The 20,214-nt window shown below is 41.3% G+C and overlaps 1 protein-coding gene across 1 annotated transcript in view; it reads left to right on the forward strand.

Moving 5' to 3' along the window:
* Positions 1-6,913: 6,913 nt before the first annotated feature.
* ptpn9a (protein tyrosine phosphatase non-receptor type 9a) overlaps positions 6,914-20,214 on the forward strand; it is a 28,580-nt gene continuing 15,279 nt past the window's right edge. The window contains exons 1-2 of the mRNA XM_085412804.1: positions 6,914-7,519; positions 19,612-19,755. Of these exons, the coding sequence (XP_085268930.1) occupies positions 7,424-7,519; positions 19,612-19,755 (240 nt within the window). The 5' untranslated portion in view covers positions 6,914-7,423. The remainder of the gene's footprint in view (positions 7,520-19,611; positions 19,756-20,214) is intronic.

Genomic DNA, 20,214 nt, shown 5'->3' on the forward strand with positions numbered 1-20,214 from the left:
CTTTGCTTTGTTACCACAGACTGCTGGATTTTTGCAGTTTTGTTAAAAGACTAAATCAGTTTGATTTGAGACATTTTGTCAAAATATTAGTGCAAGTTAAACATGACATATTTCATTGTAATATAAGTCCTTCACTGAAAAGCTGGCAACATTGATAACCTTAAAAAATATACATGTTAATGTGGATACATAAAATGTGTTGTGTTTAAAAGCCCTAGGTAGACAGTTCAGACTTGATTGCTCTGTCAGTATAGGTGTTGAGTAGGTGATGTTTCAGTGTATGACTCGTAATAATGAGAGAGCACTCAATAGCAGCATTCATGAGCATCTCCTGTGAGCTGAGCCACATTTGGCTTACTGAGCCATTTGCATAACCGTGAAGAGGAGGGTGGAAACTGTCAACAGGAAAAGACGTGAAAGTGTCTGTTGGGGTTATGTTTCAGCAACCTGTGCCAGCACATCCTCTGAGCAGGCACGCCACAGACGATTGCCTGAGGTTACCACATCTAGGCTGTCTGATGTTGATAGTGTCTTTCTAAGAAAGAATACCTTTCACCCTTTGCTCCCATAGTATTTTTTTTAAGTACCTCGATTCTGTTTTCAATTATTCGTCTATAATTTCTCTATAAATTAAATTTAAGGTTGCTTAATTAGTAGTCATCCACAGTCATGATTCAGTGAGGGTGGGGCATGTATACTTTAGTAATGCCCTGACCTTTTCTCTGTTTCCACCAGCAAAAAAAAGACTTAGCCCATGAAATACTGCTACACTTCCTTGATGGGCAGATCATTTTTCATAGACTGTAACCATCTCCAAGTTGTGGTTTCTAAACACACAGCCGTTCTGCTGACTGTTACTATAGGTCTACATTAATGTTCATATTTTGGGTCAAATGTTTAAACAAAAATGTAAACTCTACTATTATCTAATCTTTTTTTTGGCTGCTTCTTTTAGAGGTTGCCACAGCAGATCTCTCCCTATCTCCAGCCTCCTTTTCTGACATACCAACCCTTTGCATGTCCTCCTTTACTACCTACATGAATCGTCTCTGTGGTCAACTCTTCAACTCAGCTCGGCCTTCTGTTTTTTCTTTTTTTTTTTGTCAGTTTGTGTCCAAACCACACATCATAACAAGTTTCGTTACCCCTTTGTAAACCTTTCCTTTCACTGTATCCTCCTGTCAAAAATCACCCCTGACACTCGTCTACACCCACCACATCCTGCCTGCACTCTCTCCCTCATGTCTTCACTTCACCACTTCATCCTCTTTGTAGCTGCCCTCACGTTTTCATTCACTAATCCTCTGCACTTCATGATCTACTAACTGTCCTCCATCCGTCTTTCTCAGACTCCCATTTTCTACACTTATCGGTTCCTCAAAGTACTCCATCTTCCCAACACAGTAACTTCACTTGTTAGTGAATTTCAGTTTCTGTCCTTAAACTACTCTAGCCTTCTTGCACGTCCTTTTCAACTCGATCTCTCGGCCCGGCCTTTTGTGTCCAGCCTCACGTTCAGTGCTGTGAAAAATCTATTTGCCTCACTTACCGCTTTCTTTTTTCCCATATTTGTCACACTTACATGCTTCGGATCAAAGAACATCAAGGAAATGTTAATATTAGACAAAGATAACCTGGCAAGCCATCCAGGTCCTGAAGCAGCAAAGCAGACCCAAATCATCACACTACCACTTGACCCTTGGTTTGATGTTCTTTTTATCAAATGCTATTAATTATATGTCAATTGTAAACAGGACTCAAGCCTCCAAAAATGTCTTCGTTTTTGATTTTGGCCAAGTTTTTTCATTGGATGCCCTTCCTGATGCAACACTGAGACATGAAAAATGGTCCTGTGCCATGTGTTTCTACCCAGAGTTCTTTGCGCCCCAGCTCTTACTTTTCAAGGTCCTGTGTTACTATAGATGTTCTAAAAGTTCTACCATCCTGTGTTACCCAGCCTGAAAAACAACCTGAAAAAGATGTCCTGCAGCTCTGTATTGGCATAGTGATGTGGGTTGACCCAAATAATAGGAGAGATGATGCATGAGCGTTAAACTGGAGGGGGACAGGATACTGGGGCATAAAACTTTGGTAACAAAAATAGACTTTGAAACAGGGCATGCTAATCCTTTTTTTTTTAAACAGCATGTTATAGTTTTGTTTTTTTGAATTATCTTATAAAATGGCACTTTTATATCCACCCTTTGATGCCTCCATAGACCAGCATAACTGTCATGTATTTGTATCAACACTCACATTTTCTATACCTGGAAAAAGAACATAATTTTCTCCTTGTCTTGCTCTTACAGCAGTATCACTATTGTTCTCGCCACCTACGTGGAACATTGACAGGTGAAAACACGTTTCAACACTTCTCTGGGGTAGACTGATTCTGGGAAACGTAGATCACTAAGTGTACAATGCAGCTGAAAGAAGTTCAGCATACCACATTTACACACGATAAGTCCTGGAAAGCATGATGTGGTTTGTGACGATGAATCAGTTAATTTTTTTTTTTCTTTAATGAACCATAATTTGGAAAAACTGCAAAAAAGCAACGTTTCTGCAAGTGTTTGCAGAGTTAATCCCCCAGTTTTCTTGCATCTGCGGTTAAAGGTTTCTGCAAAAATCTAAAGAATACGCCTTGTGTAATCCAGAGCAAATTGACAAATGCAGTTCATCGAGTACAGTCAGATACTTCCTCTTTCACCTCTGTACTGAGAGACATGTCAAACAGAGCAAAGCGAGATGTGTGGTTACTGCAAGAATTCCGATATGACTCAGCAGTACTTTCCAGGAACCGAGCACCTGCCAATTCACAGATACACTTTTCATCGTGCTGTCAGTCCCCCCCCCCCCCCCCCCCCTCCACTCACACACACACTCACACACACACACACAAATGCTCTGATCTTTACGAAAACCTTGTTACAAGACGTTTAAGGAGTGAAGCAGATTTGTGTTTCTTCTGTACATCTCTCTCTCTGTGCACGTCTGACAGTAATATCAGTGAGAGCAAACTTCATCTGTGTGCCACGTTAGTAAAAGAGTGTAAACTGCTCTTCAGGTCATTAAATCTCCTCAGTTAGCACGCATAGCACTAACATCATACAGCTTCATGCAGCACTGAGTTCACAGAGTTTGGCTAAGTGTGTTTGTGTGTTTGCGAAATCCATTTAGCACCCATTTTAGACTTGATGTATAAAGCCTGAAGTGTCATTAACCCGCATTATGTAAAACAACTTCCATCTTGTAGCGAACTGATTTTTTTTTTTTCAACAACTGTAGAGAACCTCATCTTCCTCTCTAGCTTTTATTGATTTGAGTTGATTTTTATCAACTATAGAAATCTTAATTTGTCACAGGTTTACTGCGTCCTTTTTTTTTCTTCCTTTTAGTCAGATTGACACTATGAGGGGGAAGGGCTAAAGGTTTACCAATCACATTTTCCCAAAGGATGATGTCAGCTGGTTTCACAGGAAGTCTATTGTTGTCCACTCCCTTTTCCCTTTGGTTTTCAAGTCAGACTTTCTCACGCTTCAATATTTAAGGTTTGCTTATTGTGGGGGGGAATAATCGTGCATTTCAGTGTTCCTATATTTGATGGCCTACAGAAGCACGTTGACAAACACTGCCATCTTCCCTTCCTTCTCTATCTACCTATGTTGAGATAAGCCCGGCCTCTCACTTTGTTTTGCATCATTTTACCTTTGCAGTCTCGTTAAAACACCCAAAGGCGTGAAATGATTGCCTTCAATAGCTTTGTGGTATATGCAATCTCCTGGCTGCGCTCGAAATAACCTCCCTGCTGAACTATATGAGCAGCCCATAATATTCCAAGGGAGACCTGTATTGTGTCTGTGGCTCATGTTACAGTGACTTTATCGTGCTCTTGGGTATTTTCTAATTCTTATGATGTCATGCATTTCCTGTAAACTCTACTAGATTATAATGTAGCAAGGAGGAAGCAAGAGTTGAGAGTTTGACTAATTAAACTGCTATAAGTGCAACCAACTATTATGGATGGGCCAGCTCATATTATTATTTGTGTCTTCCCACTTTATGTAATGCATTAATAATGCGAACTGCTGGTTTGGGGAGTGCAGCTGTGATGTAGACTCATAGCTGATGAAAAATGTGCACAAAGCTGCACACTATGAATGCAGATTACAGTGGCTGAAAATTACAATAACATTATGCTTCAGATTGCATGTACCTTTAAGAAAGTTGCAATGCACAGCTTGACAACCTCAACAAACACCATGACATTGCTGTTAGTCCTACCTATGGCGCTTACTGGCTAATGGTGATTCTGGTGTTCATTGGATTAATTTTGTTTTTAACTGAGAAAAAGCTGTTTGAGGCCGCAGTGCCAGCTCAATGGCGGAAAGAATAAAAGGAATGTTAACCCTTCATTAATAGGATTTAAAGTTCTTGAATCAGGAATAAAGCTTGGAGTCCAACAAACAAATTAGCTGCAGCACTGTGCAAAAGTCTTGAGCCACCCCTTATTTCTTTATATTTTGCAAGAAAAATGGGGAATAGGTGGAGCAGTTTATTGAATTATGTGAGAACATCCATGGAATATGAGGAATTTATAAGGTATATAAAGTAAGTACAATTCTAACACGCTTGAGGGTCAATATTTGGTATGGCCACCTTTATCCTCAACACAGCTTAAACTCTCTGAGGCAGCTTTCTTGTCATTTCTTTAAGTATCTTCAGGAATAGTTCTCCAGGCTCCTTGACGGAAATTCAAAGCTCTTCTTTGGATATTGGCTGTCTGTTGTTCTGTTTTCTGTTAAGATGATCACACACTGCTTCAATAATGTTGTGGTCGAGGCTCTGGGGAGGCCAATCCATGACTGATGGCATTCCATTCTTTTGTGCATTTGTTTTTTAATATCCAGATATGTTTTTACAGTGTGTTTGGGATCGTTTTCATGTTGAAAAATGAAGCTGATGCCAATCATATGGTTTCCAGATGGTACTGCAATCTGACAGTACTGTTCTGAGTTTATAATTCTATCAGTTTTGACAAGATGTCCAACACCACTGGCTAAAATGCAGCATCAAACTAAGAGAGCGCCTCCACCGTGTTTCACAAATGTCTATAGAAAGTCACTGTTGTACCTCTACATGACCTCTTCTGTGCTTATTGATGACCATTTTTAATGTTCAAATCTGGAATCATCTCTTCATAAGACATGATGCCACTAATTTTCAGTATTTACCTCAGAGTTTTCTTCACATTTTCTCTCTTTAAGAATGGCTTCTTGGCAGCCACCGCTCCACTGAGACCATTTCTGACAAGGTTTCGATGAACAGTGGATGGATCAACTACAGAGCCAGATCCTGTCTCGGGTCTTTGCTGCTGTGGATAGGTTTTTTTGTTTATTTGTTTGTTTGGGGGTTTTGTTTAGTTTTTTTTTTTTTTTGGGGGGGGGGGGGGGGGGGGGGGGGGTGAACTATTTCTTTTTATGTCCTCTGGTACCACAACTGGTATGGTTTTGCAACAGGATGCTTGTAACTACGGAGCCCCGCAGGGGACATGGGAGAAAAAAAATTAGGGAGAAGAAAAAATTAAGACGGACTTTTGCGAGATCTCGCAAAAGTATTGCGAGATCCCGAGTTTGTTTTGCGAGATCTCGCAAAAGTCCGTCTTAATTTTTTTTTTCTCCCTAATTTTTTTTTTTCTCCCTAATTTTTTTTTCTCCCATGTCCCCTGCGGGGCTCCGTAAAAAGAAAATGTGCACCCTTGGAAGCAAAATATAAAGAAATGAGCAGTGCCTCCAGACTTTCAAATTATTGTTTTTTTGTTACCATAGGAGAGAAGGTGGGCTAACAAATCTCTACCTTGTACGCTAAAATATGCTAAGCTAACAATTTAATTGCACTAGCTCTTACATAAAATAGCCATCAGTTTTAGCTAACTCCTCACACTCAACAAGGTGTGTTACTAAGATTCTATTTTTTAGTTAACATGTTTAAAAATAGCCCTACATCCTCACCTGAAAATATAGCTAGCATGCAAAGATATATTTTCAGTCAGCTAGTGCCTTGCTGCTAGACGTTTACACCTGTGTACGTTTACAAAGTTACAAACGTTACAAAGTGTACGTTTACACCTTTTGCTTCTTTACCTACATTACCTTAGAAATATTAGAAAGTAAGTAAATACAGGGCCAGACTCGCTGATACCAAAACACATTTAACCTAAAAACGCAGCTTATTTACGGGTTGTGATTACTTTCCACGATATTTAGTTAATACAACAAAACACACATTCAACCTGTTCATGCATGTTCATAACTGTGACAGAGATAGGTCTCTCTCTTATGCACTTTGGGTAAACTTATGTGGTTTAAATGTACCATAGTGTATGTTTGAGGTTTATTTTTTTCCATTTCCAAAAGAATAATTTACCAGTGGGCTCCATACCCAACTTAGAGGATAGAAAAAGTAATGCCAGCATTGCTATTGATACTATAAATATTTGGATTGATCCGCCCAACTCTAGTAAACATTAAATGTTCATTCAAACTTGCTAGAATTAGTAGTAGTAATATAAAAATAAAACGTTCCAGGTGCTTTAGGATAAATGCTGAAAAACTATAAATTTCACTTGAAATATAGCCTCCCTAGTCAAAACTACTCACTTAATTAGCTAAATTGAGATTAACAGAGTTCAAATTTTGTACTTACAGGAAACATATTATAATAATGCATATCACTGAACGCACTTTTCACGTGTTCTTTTTCAAGCAAAGCATCCTTTTATGTTTAACCGATGCTAAGAGTGACGTTTTTTCCCCTGTTAGTTTTCTATTTTTATGAATGAAGGCGGAGGTCAGTGTGCTTTCGTCATGTTCTCGACTTATCCACTAGGGGGGGGCGCAGCAATACGCAGAGAGAAAAGCCTGCTGTCTCTCGCGGTGCTCAGGGTCGTGCGCGTGTCACCGTCTCACAGCATAAAGGCGAGGTTCACAGCTTCAAAACTTGCGATACATGGCTTGGAGGAGGCAGCGGGCAGCCGCAGTCCGACGTGTGCTGAACACGGTCTGAACCCGAGCTGAATGAAGCGAGTCCTCGTCTAGGCTGTTCCGAGCGCCGTGCTTTTCCCCCCTCCTTCCCTTTTCCATTTCTAATTTCCTTCTCGGTGAAATCTGACACATCAGCGGCTCGCTCGAGTTTGTAGACTGGTAGATTTATGCTAATTGGCCCGCGTGCTTCGCGATCGCAGGCGGTATCAGAAGCAAACACACTCGGCTGAAAACTGTGGCGTTTTTAAATGCCTTCAAGTTTGTGAGCGAGAGGGACAACCCTCCCCCTCCTCTTCCACCACCTCCTCCACCTCCTCCTCCAAACCCCGTTTTTTCACACGAGGGACAGACACACCGACATCACCGCCATCCTCTGCTGTATGAAACGGATCAGTGTCGGGAAGGAAACAAAAAAAGAAGTGGTCAAAGATTTGACGGGAATCATGGCAGCTACTTTATCAGCGGAGGAAGAGCAGGTAGGCCCTGAGAGTCCGTGTCTTTTACACTTCTTCGTTTCTGGGTTATGTTGGCTAACAATAAATAAATAAATAAAAATCTTTCAGTCTCGAGACTCTACCTGGAGGCTTTTTTGCCCTGTGTACTGCGAGTGCGCAAATGGTGGCTGTGCTCCGAAACGGTCCTGAATGCCGAGCGGAAATATTGTATCGATTTCTGGCGCATTACTGCTCTCTTTGCATCACTGTCAGCGGCTGAGCTGATGGGCTGCAGCACAGGCCGAGCTTGTCTTTATCGCCCCCCTAGAAAATGGAAGGGAAGGGGGGCATGTTTGTTTCGTGTGTCGTAGTTAAACACGGTGTATTGACGGGAAACTGCTTGGCCGCGAGAGTCGGAAACGCTGGCCGGTCTTTGACAAAATGTACACAGTAGAAACTTGGCTCAGCGTAAAGAGTCATGCCGTGCCATCCGAGCACATTTTAACGCGCATATCGCCGCACTTTCCAAGTTAAGGATGGAGGAAGTGCGTTTCTCTCAAATATTTCAGTACTTTGTTGTTTGCTTTAAGTAAAAATAGCCGTGCAAACTCTGTCCCCACACTTTTAAACACCAGCTTTAAGTTATCATATCGTTTTCGACATTATTGGCCTGTTTTTCTACTTCGAGGCTTGGAAGTAGTGAGAAGTGGGAGAATTCTGAGAAAACTATTCCAAGAACAGGAATTGGCCTATTGGCTCATTCTAGGCTTCAAGAACTCTGAGCCCGAAGAACGGAGCGTTTATTCTAGGAATGATGAGATTCTTGATTATTGGAGCAGAAGGATTTTCTTGATAAGTCCCTTAGATGATGGACAGATAAGCAGCCAGCCTTTGTTTTTGTTTGTTTGCGATAATGTCTGAACAGGTCCTCAAGTGTAAAGATTTACTTGTTTGCTCTTTTTTGACTTGTGATTTTTGAGTTGAATATTCCTGCGATTTCAAGTATTTAATCATATGAGGATGGAAATCTTTTACAGACCTAGCTATAAAACAGAGTGTAGTAGTAGAGTTATGCATGAATGGTAGAGGTGGGCAGATCGAAATATCGATGGTATCGATGCCGATGCTGGTATCGGTATCTTACATAGGCGAGTTCAGACTCTTTTTAGGGGTGCTCAAGTGTCCCTCAATTTCATCACACCACCCCTAAAGAAAACTGCCCAGTGTTCTTGGTGTTATGATGATTCAGTCTCTCACAGAGGAGTTGCTTCTTCAGCAGTGTGGTTTGTCATTAATACTCTAGATAAGACTTGAGTTGCTGCACCAGAAAGAATATGCAGGGGTAATTTCATGACCAGAGATGGGCAGTAACGCGTTACTTGTAACGCGTTACTGTAATCTGATTACTTTTTTCAGGTAACGAGTAAAGTAAGGGATTACTATTGCAAAAACGGTAATTAGATTACCGTTACTTTCCCGTAGGAACGCTGCGTTACTGCGTTACTAAAACCATGATTTTTTTTTTGCAAGAATGTCTCATGACAGTGACGTAAGCGAGTGCAACGTTCGTGACAACAGCTGTGTGCAGATCAACAGTGCATCATATATTGAGTGCAGAGAGAGTATGAGCATGCAGCGTTTAAAGCGTGGAAGTACTGACCTTATTTTGAGTTTGATTCCATAAAAAGTGACAAAAACATTAGTGTCCGTTGTGCGTGGGAAGAAAACTTCTTTTTACAGCGAAAAAAACCCCCTAAACTTCCAAGCAAGCACCAAGTGCGCTAAGATGTAATGGGAAACTCACAGAGAAACTCGCGGATTCTTCCACTGACCGCTGCGGCACACCTGCACCAGGGTAAACCTCCGCCTATGCCACTCCTGCTTTACAGGTGAAAATAGAGCAACAGGACCGCTAATCTTTGATGTTATTTATTTTCTGCTGTGTTTTATTTGCATCTATTTGAAAGACTGAGTGTAAACACACAAAAAAAATATATTTTATGTGCTGGAATGTGCAGAAAATAAGTTTAAATGTTAAACAAATTTCTTCCAGTCAGAGAATGTTGCATATAATTTAATTTTTGCTTGATGCATAAAGTTAAAAGGTTAAAACTAATAAAACAAGTTTTAAAAAGAGACGTTTCCATTTGATTACATTTTGTATGATGGATTATGTAGAAAAAGTAGAATTGGGCTGAAAGATCTATCGCTTTATCACCTCTTCAGGTTGTAAATCGTGTTTTAAAAAAGTAACTAAGTAACTAAGTAATTAATTACTTTTGAAAATAAGTAATCAGTAAAGTAACGGGATTACTTTTTGGGGGGAGTAATCGGTAATTAGTTACTGATTACTTTTTTCAAGTAACTTGACCAACACTGTTCATGACACAAATCAGTGATTAGCTTAGCTAATGTAGCCTAAATCACCAGAGATTATTTGCTAATTTTAGCTTTTCAAGCCACTAGTCTGCTGGCAACTAGTGATATACCAGCAAAGGAGCTGATGTACTTTATTTGCGCACTTTTTAGTTTGTTAAAGATTTCTATTCCGGTTCTGCGCTTCATTGTTTGTCTGCAGTACAGCTCCTGATCCAGGTGAGAGCAAGTCGAAAGGAAGTTTACGTCCAGTAGCAGCCTGTAGTCAGTCTGAATATTGTTATAAATGAGGAGCAGTTTATGCCTTTCATTGGTTTGTAAGTTCTGCTTCGCTGTTACAGTTGAACTTTTGGGTAACAGCACAAAGTCGGAGAGAACAGAAGTGAGCACAATGAAGACGGCAGAGAGAGGAAAACAAACGGGCAAGAGTGAACCTGTAGTCAAGGTCAACAAAATTATAAAGGAAGTGTTGCTTCCGTTTTGCCCATATTCTTTGATAATGATTTTTTTTTTCTCACTCAGTGTCTAGGTGGGTTCTCTCCAGGTACTCTGGCTTCCTCCCACACTGTAAACACATGCAGTCAGTGGGGTTATGTTAAGTGGTGATTCTTAACTGCTCATAGGTCTGAATGGTTGTCTGTCTGTGTTAGTCATGTGACCGTCTCGCAACCTGTCCAAAGTGTAGCCCACCTCTCGCCCTATGGCAGTTGGGATAGACTCCAGCCTCCCCACAACCCTAATAAGTATAAGTGAAAGAGAATGGATGGATAATTTTACATGCATTTAATGGAAGCTTTGTGTGCATACTTTATATTGTAAGGTAGCCCCTACAACAGTCATGACTCCCTATGAGCAAGCCCTTTGGTAACAGTGGGAAGGAAGAAACCTCGAGCAGAACCAGGCTCTGAGAAGGGAGGCTATCTGCCGCGACCAGCTGGGGTGAGGGGAGGAAGATGGGACAAAATACATGCTGTGGAAGGGAGCCAGAGATTAATAACAGTAATGATTCAATGCAGAGAGGTTTATTAACACACGGTGTGGGAGAAAGGTGACTGAAGAAGAAATACTCAATGCATCATGGGAATCCCCCAGCAGCCTACACCTATTGCAGCATAACAAAGGGAGGATTCAGGGTCACATGATCCAGTCCTGACTATATGCTCTAGCTTGCAGAATGGATTTTCCACTTTCTGTATTGAAAAATGTTGCTTTAAGTGCTTGAGGATTTGGTTGACTTCCTCTATGTGGTTAAGAGACTGAACCAGTGTCGTGCATGTTTCTTCTTTCTCCTCGCAAACTGTTATTTAACTTATTTTGAAACGTTTGCTCAACATGAGTGAGCCTCTGACTCAGATTTGATAACTAAAGTGTTTGTGATGTGCTATTCGGTATTGGCTGTTTTCAGGAAAAATAGCATGTGTGCAAAAATGTAAATAGAAATGTAATTGAAAATAGCACCGAGATGAATGATCAGATAAACTGAGACTGGGGCCACGAAAGACTGTAAAGTCTGTGTACTGTGGGGGGAGGAAGGGAGGTTTCTGGCAGAACATCTCAGAAATAATTAGGTTAGTTTGTAATATGATTGGGTATAAAAAGAACATCCCTGTGAGGCTTTTCAGTCAGAAGATGGGAAGAGGCTCAGCGCTCTGCAAAAGACCGCATGGGCAACAGTTTAACTAGGATGTTTCAAAAAGTAAAAGTTTAGGCTTCTCATTATCTGTAGTACATGGTATCATTAACAGATTCAGAGAATCCAGAGAAATCCCTGCACACGAGGCCAAAAACCAATATTTATCGGCCCTGATTTTTCTTTTTTGGGCCCTGGGGCGGCTCTGCATTTAAAATCAAATGCTCTTCTGAGTTTAAAAAAAAAAAAAAAATCTGCGTGGGCTATGGGAGACGTACCAAAAACTGCATTTACAAATGTGAGTTAAAACACAATGTGAGAGATCCAGAAATGCTATCAGCTTCTCAGGATCCCAGCTCATAAAAGATGGACTGAAGTCAAAGTGGAAAAACTGTGGTGGATGAATGAAAACTTGGAATTTTGATTTGGAAGTCATGGATGCTGCAATGCTGCTATCTGGATAATTTGTCAACATACAGCCTGCAATGACCACTGACATTGGTAACTTGGAGATCAGTGAAGGCGACATGAATGTTATAAACAGGTTTTTAAGCATTTACTGCCACACAGGTTTTCCCTTCTTTCTGGGACGGCTTTGTTTACTCAAGAACTGTAATGTCATTCACATTCTGCACATATTGTAGCAGTACGGTTGAGTAGTAAGACCAGCTGCTAAGGTGGCCTGCCTGCAGTCCAGATAGGTCATGCATCATGAAATGCAAAGACCCAAAACTGCCTTTGTGTTTTTTCTCAATTACATACAGAGTAGAGCAGGGCGATATGACCAAAAATATTTATCACGATATACATTTGAAAATTTACGATAACGATATAACTGACGATATAATTGACACTAGACAAAATACTTTACAACTCCACAACTTTATTAGTGCAACAAACCCATCAATGTATTTTCACTTAAACAAGCAGCTTTTTTTTTTATGTGCATTAGTTATATAAAAACGTAACAGTGCAAATGCAAATTCCTTGCTGACAGTTTAACCAAAAGGCATTTCCAGTGGAAACTGGCCGACATATCCTCAGCATAACCATGTATAATATCCACAAAACTTAAAAATAGCTTATACACACAATACGGTAATATTATGTTGAAGCACAGTACATATGACTCCGCGAGGCGCCTGGCTACAATAGCCGTAATGCTCCGACAATCCATCAAGCGGTGCGGGTTCGTAGCTTAGCAAAGTCGTACTGAAACATTTGACAGATTTTCATTTCGAGGTCAGTAAACACAACCAGAATTCATACATAAGGCACACGGGATTATAAGGGGCACTGTCGATTTTCAGAAAAATCAAAGGATTGATTTTAAGTGTGCCGTATTTTCCAAACAACACGGTAATAACGACGGCCTGCTAGCATGCTCTACCAAAAATAGTGCTTTGTTGTGTATCTGACGGATGAAAGCCAGACCAGTTCCACACCACTGAAGTTGCAGCATTTTTACAAACTAGTTCTGGTTCATCTGTTTCATTCAACGATCCACTTTCGCTCTTCTCATTCTGTGTCGCCGCCATGTGCGTATGTAAACATAGGGCTGCGCATTCGCGTTTTACCCATATTCTATCGCGATATTTCATTTTCTTATCGTTGCCCAAAATTACACCGGTATTACCGTGAACGGTATGATATAGCCCAGCCCTAATACAGAGTTTATATGATTTGCAAACAAATGCATTCCACATTTATTTACATTTAAAGATTAGTTGTGCTTCTTTTGTTTTTTTTTTGGGGGGGGGTGTTAAATGTAAAGTTAGCATAACCATCTGTTCTCAGAAATCAGTGTTTGATCCTCTATGGGTTGTCGTACAGTTTCTGGTATTTTTTCCACCTCATTGATGTCACTGATGATACTCGAGATAGTAGAGGACGTTTCTCAATATAATTCAGTTAAAAATAAATAAATAATAATAATAATAAAAGCACCACAGACTGCTGCCTCTAAAAATAAATTCAAGTTGAATCAACAGCAGTCTAACTCATTCATGAAGGTAGGGGTTTATGTATGGCTGTCGTATTAGATTATGTAAGATTTCATCAGCTTCTGGTTTAGACATAACCAGTTGAAGTTATCTCGCTGTTAAGCTTACCCAATTATTTCGAAATCCAGCGTCAGCAGAGCAGTGCAGTTACTGTGGTGGAATAACTATGACTTTGCAGAAGCTCGATTTCTCATATATACTACTTCTCGGTGCCAGTCATGCTCGTGCTTTCTCTTTCCACCGAGTCCTCATCATCTGGCCAGCAGAAAGCTCCTTATCTGCCTGCTCCATTTCCTGTGTGAGCCAGGGCCCCTGCTAGGGTACCGGACGCCCTCATTACATCTGCAGCCGTGTGTGTGTGTGTGTGTGTTCTCTTGGGAGTATACACTGGTGTAGTGGTACTTCATTCTAAAGGCAGCTGTTAAAAGTATTTCCACTAGACTCTGGGTGGGGGGACTTTATGAGTTACAGAGTGTGTGTGTTGAGTAGAGTCTACTCCCCGGAAGCAGCAGAGTGAGGGAAAGTGGGAATAGGGAGATAGTGACGTTATTGACTTCCTGTTTTGGTATTGACTCGTGCCAAATGGGACTCAGTGAAGTGAATCGAAGGCGCTTGGCAACAGCAGTCCTACATTTGTAAATAGATTAGCATGGCATCTGTAATCAAATAAATGCTGGAAAAACCATGTGACGGGCAGCCATGAATCCCGGGCGGGCGGGCGGGGGGGGGAATGATGAAGAAATGCATCAGCCTTCTTCCTAAGATCAAAGTGTAAGCATGACACTGCAGACACCCCTGCAGCACTGTTTTCAGTAATCCTTCCATAAAATATAAGCTGACACACTGATACAGTCACCACGAATCCTTCTCGGATTATAAATACAGCGGACTGATTATTGATGTCAGTACTGAGACATTCAGGACCAGTTCTTATAACCAAGCATTGTGGTACATGTGAAAATTCCAGTTTGCACATTAATCAGGTGCTTCATTATGTACCATTCAACTGCTGGTTAATGAGAGTTTCTAATCAGCCATATAGCAGCAACTCGGTGCATTTTAGGCATGAAGAACTGATCAATAAGAACCTGTTGCAGTTCAAAGTGAGCATCAGGATGCGGAAGAGAAGTTGGGGGGGATACAGAGACTGGTATGAAAAAATTAAGCTGATGGGAAGGCGACAGTGACTCAATATCCACTTGTTACAACAAGAGGTGTGCAGAAGAGCATCGCCGAAGCCACAACATATTGAACGTTGGAGCAGATGGCCTACAGTGGCAGGGGACCACGTGGGTGTCACAACTGTCAGTTAAGAAAGGGGAAATTGAGGCTAATTGGACAACAGAAGAAATTTGAGGTGAGGGTGAGTTGGCTTGTCTGATAACCACTTGTTACATCCATGGTGTGCAGAACAGCATCTCTGAACCCACAACATGTTAAACTTTGAAGTAGATGATACTTGTTCACCAAAATCAGAAAATAAAAAAAAAATTGGAAAAATTTTGCATAAAGAATATGAAAAAATGGAGCCATCTCCCTTGTATTATCGTTTCAGGCTGGTTGTATAATAGTGTGAGGGATATTTTCCTGACACACTTAGGTCTCCTAATGGCAACTGAGCATCCTTTAGACACCTGAAGTTACTTAGATTTTGTTGCTGACCATGTCCATCCCCGTCTCCTGATGGCTGCTTTCAGCAGGATAACAGAGCATGTCACAAAACTTGGATCTTGAATGTGAGACTGAACTCAGGTGACCTCCACAATCACCAGATCTCAATCCAATAGAGCACCTTCACATAATGGTCGTGCAGTCGACAAATCTGCAGCAACTTTCTGATGCCATTATATCAATATGGAGCAAATATTATTGTTTACTGTAAGCTTATTTGAAGTAAACATGCACAGAAAGAATTGACTTGTTTTACTTATAACATGTTGGGCCTCAGACCCTCATCAGGCAAAGTTTATGCAAACAGTGCTTTGTTTTTCTGTCCAGTTAAGAGTTTTTGATCCTGGTTTACTAAATACAGTTTTTCTACTGATGACTGGACAGAACAAAACCTTTGCACATGGATCTTAACTCAGACACAAGGAAGATGTGACTGGGATGTTTTATTCACAAAAATGAATAGAAAGTAATCACGATAACTGATTGGCAACATTGTTGCTCAAAATAGTCACCCTGGAGTTACCTTGACATAAAAAGTATAGCAGTATTGGATGGTAATTGCAGCTTACCACGACGTTGTTCCTTGGAGACAAATTGCAAGATTATTTAGTCATTATTGATGAACTACTTTTTCAACATGCATGCTCGTAGCATGGTGGGCAGTTGTGGCAGGAGCCTTAGTCTTAGAAGAACGTGGGTTGAAGCAGCATAGAATAAAGGTTGTCAATGAATGTAGGGGAATGTACTATAATAATAGTCGTGTGGCATGACATTTGGATCACACAGAAAATAGGAGTGTAGAGGATAATGTGTGTTAATCAACTTTCAGTTGTCAAAGTGGAAATGCTGACTAAATGAATGCATTGCCAGTATGCTGCTATCAGTAATGATTTCCACAATGCAAAGTGCAGCATTATAAAGGTGTGAAAGTGATATCATGGTTCATTAGTTTCTTGAATCTGTTAACTCCTGACTGCTGCTGATTATAGCCCCTTTCTCCCTATAGCAGACATCTTCCTGTAGCAGTGACCCCTTTAGGGTGGGGTGTTGTAACATGTTTGTACAACTGGATCTTTGCTTTTAGCGCTAATAATCAATCACAACTTCATCAGTTAACTCCCAACACAGGAGGTCGCAACCACAGCAAATCTGATCAATTAGTTATTGTCTGTCATCGTCCGCCACAACCAGCGAACAACACTCACAACAAAAACAGGATTATGTAACGTCAGGCCAGAAAATGTTTCTCTCTGCAGTCAGGATGACTTGTGACTAGATACAAACTCATTCTGTGCTCACAGAAATCCCTCTGGCTATGGCAGGACACATAAGCTCGAATCAAGTGGTGTTGTTTTTTTTTGTTTTGTTTTGTTTTTGTTTTGTTTTAAGTAATTGAACTTCAAGGAAAAAAGAAAATCTCCAGTTATTTCAAAAGTGGGGCAAGTCAGCCAAATATTTATGCATCCTCCAGGAATTGAATAAGTCACTCCTCTGCAGTGAGTCTTCCACAGCAATCCGGTGTGCTATCATGAAAACAAACTGGTTCATCCTCACATTCCACTCTTGGCAGATATGGCCCCAGTGTAGAAAAGCCAAACAAGACTGGCTTCTACTGGAACACAGGGTCACCACCTGGAGTTGGCAGGCTGTCCTTAAAAGGCTATGAGCAGCTGTCAGACCGCTGAAGTTTTTGGAAACCTGAGTGTACCTGAAGGTAACCTGACAGGAAGCGGTCTTTGGCCAACAAAAGAGCGCAAACGCTTAACGTTGCAGCAACAACAAAGAGCACAAGGCCCATATTAAATACCTGTTGTGCTTTTAGATTTGTAGACTAGAATTTTGTAATATTAGGAAATAGCTGTACTCGGAGCCAAAGCAAAGGAAACATCCCACGTTGAATGTCATGAAATGTGCTGGAGAGGTGGCGGCCAGAGGAAGAAGCCAATAAATGTTATGAATCTGGATCATTTTCTTTAAAGTTGCGAGTTGCGTCAAATGCGTTTGCTTTGACTGAGGACTTCGCTTGTCAAGCCCACTTGCGGATCGCATGTATGTTAGATTTTTTTTTTTTTTTCTTGTTATCGCTGAGTAGATTTATCACAGTTTTCCCTGCAAATATTTCCAATATATTTTAATGGAGGTATATCTAACAAAACAAACTAGTCCGAAGTCCACTGCTTGTGTATCGCACAGATCTGCAAAGGGCGCTGGGTAAACTGGACCTAGCTCCGTGGTCCAAAACAGGACCTTATTGGTTTCGCTTGTTTCTGGTTGTTGGACCAATAATGGACAGATTTCGTTTGTTTGTTTGTTTGTTTGTTTGTTTTCCATCTCTCTAAACCCTGTTGTTTGGAATCTGGCATACTGGATTCACAAGAGAAATCTGCAGACACGGTTGTCACTTTTCCGTGGCAGGAATTCCAGGCAGGCATGTGGCGGGGCAAACATTTAGAGGAATGGACCCTTAATGGCCCCTTTTTGTTTGCATGTCTGTGTAGGACACATTAATGAGTTTGCAGTAATTTTGTGTCGGCAGCTTTTCCCCAGCTGCTCAGAAGAAAGTACCATGAAGTACATACATTCAGAAGTATCGCAGCAGGTGTATCTTAATGGCTCATTCCAGGATTTTTATTTTCCTTGCTCTTCTCTGTTGGCCATTCCCACATTTTATGACACATTGTATCTTCTCTACAGTGAAAACCTCATAACTCATTATACCCTCCCCCGCTTCCCTTCCACATTTTTTTCCCATGAGAATCGGATGTCAACAGGCCTCAGCCCTGTCAGGTGCAATCATCCCTCATCCCTTGCATGCTAAGGCCTCTTGAACAGAGCAAAAGCTGCAGGCCCTCCTGCTTTTGAAAGCACTAGCTCTGCCGAGGGGAGACAGTGGCATCCTGTCTTCAGGCTCGGCGCTCATCAGGGATCGTTCTGTATTCCTGAAGAGCTGCGGATTCCCTGAACTTGACTTCCTGTCTCCCGAGCGTGCCCCACTGCTGCCGTGCCTGAGCAGAAAAGCGGAACCCTGTGTTTTCTGAAAGCGTGAGCTTTCATTGCCTCCTCCTGTCGTCTTTTTGAAGGATTCACTTGGTGCTGACTCGCTAACGCAGAGATTGGAAGGGGAGGGGGGGGCTGAGGGAGTGTATATAATAAGAGGGGAGAGGCAGGAAGCCCCTGAATGACTGCAGGCTAAATGCAGAAGTTACTTCCAAGATGAGCTGAAGGCCTCGAAGTTAAACACATTTTTCTAAATTACAAGTGCAGCATGAAGCCAGCAAGACATTAAAGGTATCACAATGCTGAAAGCACACTTTTTAAAAGGGAGAGAACTTTGTTACTTAAGGAAGTTATAAAAACATATTTATAGGCATCACATGTGACGATCCCACAGAGGAGTGCCGTGAGTTTGCAGTTCCCTGCAGCTGTGCAGAGCTTTATGGAGTTGGCGCATGCAGCGTTCGTGTTTTGGCTCATTTTCATCACTCATGGTGTCATTTTTGGCTGCAGCAGTTTTCAGCTGGCTGTACCTGCTCAGCACCATGTGGCACATAGACAAAGTTAACAAAAGGCTAGTGAAAATATGGAGTGTTTGGGAGCTAAAGAGCCAGATGTTTCCCTTACTGTTAGCAGAGACCACAAAAGGGGAGCAAATATTGGGCATTAATGCCAGATAACCCCCAGTAATCATAACATCAGTTGCTGTTTTCACGCTTCTTGCCATTCTGTTTCGGTCCATTAGAGATTCTTTCCTGTAGTTGCAGCCAGATTTCCTAAGAAACCAATTATCATCTTCACCTCAGATGCAGAGTTTGATGGCCAATTAATCATCTTCTCTTGAAAGAATAATGCTGACACGCAGTTCCATTTCTTGGAACAAGGCACACACACCTTTCAGTTCGAGCAAGCTCAGGACACACGACTTTACCCGTGTTGTGTGGGCTTTTTTGTTTTGTTTTGTTTTTTTATAAAAAAAAAAAAAAAAAGCTGGTGCTCCACAGCTAGACAAGTAATTTCACTGCCAAGTACTATTAAAAGTCTGTGCAGCCTTGTCATTAAAGCAGCTTCATGTCATAAACACCAGTTTGCAGGATTCGGTTATCTTCCCCAGCTCATGCTTCAGGCTGCGAGTTTTATTTCGAGCAACAAATGTCTCCCCGTAATGTACACGTGTCCATTTGCATGTGTCACTCCACTTTTGTGTTCATTTTGGTGTAAATGTTTACTTCATCTTCTTTCTGCTTGTTGCTACATTCTTTACTTCATTCTCAAGGATATACAGCAGCATATCCCCCACTGCAGCAGGCCATAACATTGCATCAAATAATCTCTGGGGCCGTAGATAGCACTTCCTTTGAGGATGTATCAAGTTCAAACCCCCAGTTTCACTTCCTTCCTGCTTGACCCTCAGATTTTGGGACAGCAGAGTTTTCTGACAACATCTGTGTGTGTTTCAGGCTACCAGGCAGTTTCTGGAGGAAATCAACAAGTGGACCAGTCAGCATGGAGTGTCTCCGCTGTCCAGGGAATTGGCCGTCAAGTTCCTCATGGCTCGCAAGTTTGACGTCCTCCGAGCCATCGAGCTGTTCCACAGTTACAGGGTAAGGGCATCAGTCATTATCAGCCCTTTCCTCTGTCCTCCCTCTGCTGCTGTGGATTCATCCCCTTCAGTTGAAGGAGTCTACTGTAATTTCAGCCTACAGCTAAGTTTACAAGTCCCCATTAAATCTGAGGATACACTGAATATGAAGCTGGAAGTTTTGGAGGGTTTTTTGTTTGTTTTTTAGTACATAGTATTTAAACAGGTCCTACATACAGTTCAGTATCAACAGTGCTACGGTTGTGTAAAACATACCTGCCATGTATGTTTAAGCTTGTTCTTGGCTTTGTCCTGGCAAGGTTTTGATTTCATTTACATAACCGAACAATGTTATCTTTCATTTCACCTGGGTTTGCTGTGTCACACACACGGGAGTGGCTAGAGCTCGAAACACTTAAACGCAATAGATAACATTCAGTATAAGTGGGTTTTTTTTTTTTTCTTTTCCCATTTTTCTCTC

This window comes from Rhamphochromis longiceps, linkage group LG7 (genome assembly GCF_057381845.1).
Source record: "Rhamphochromis longiceps isolate RC_006_pf linkage group LG7, R_longiceps_female_GT1.1, whole genome shotgun sequence".
NCBI lineage: Eukaryota > Metazoa > Chordata > Actinopteri > Cichliformes > Cichlidae > Rhamphochromis > Rhamphochromis longiceps.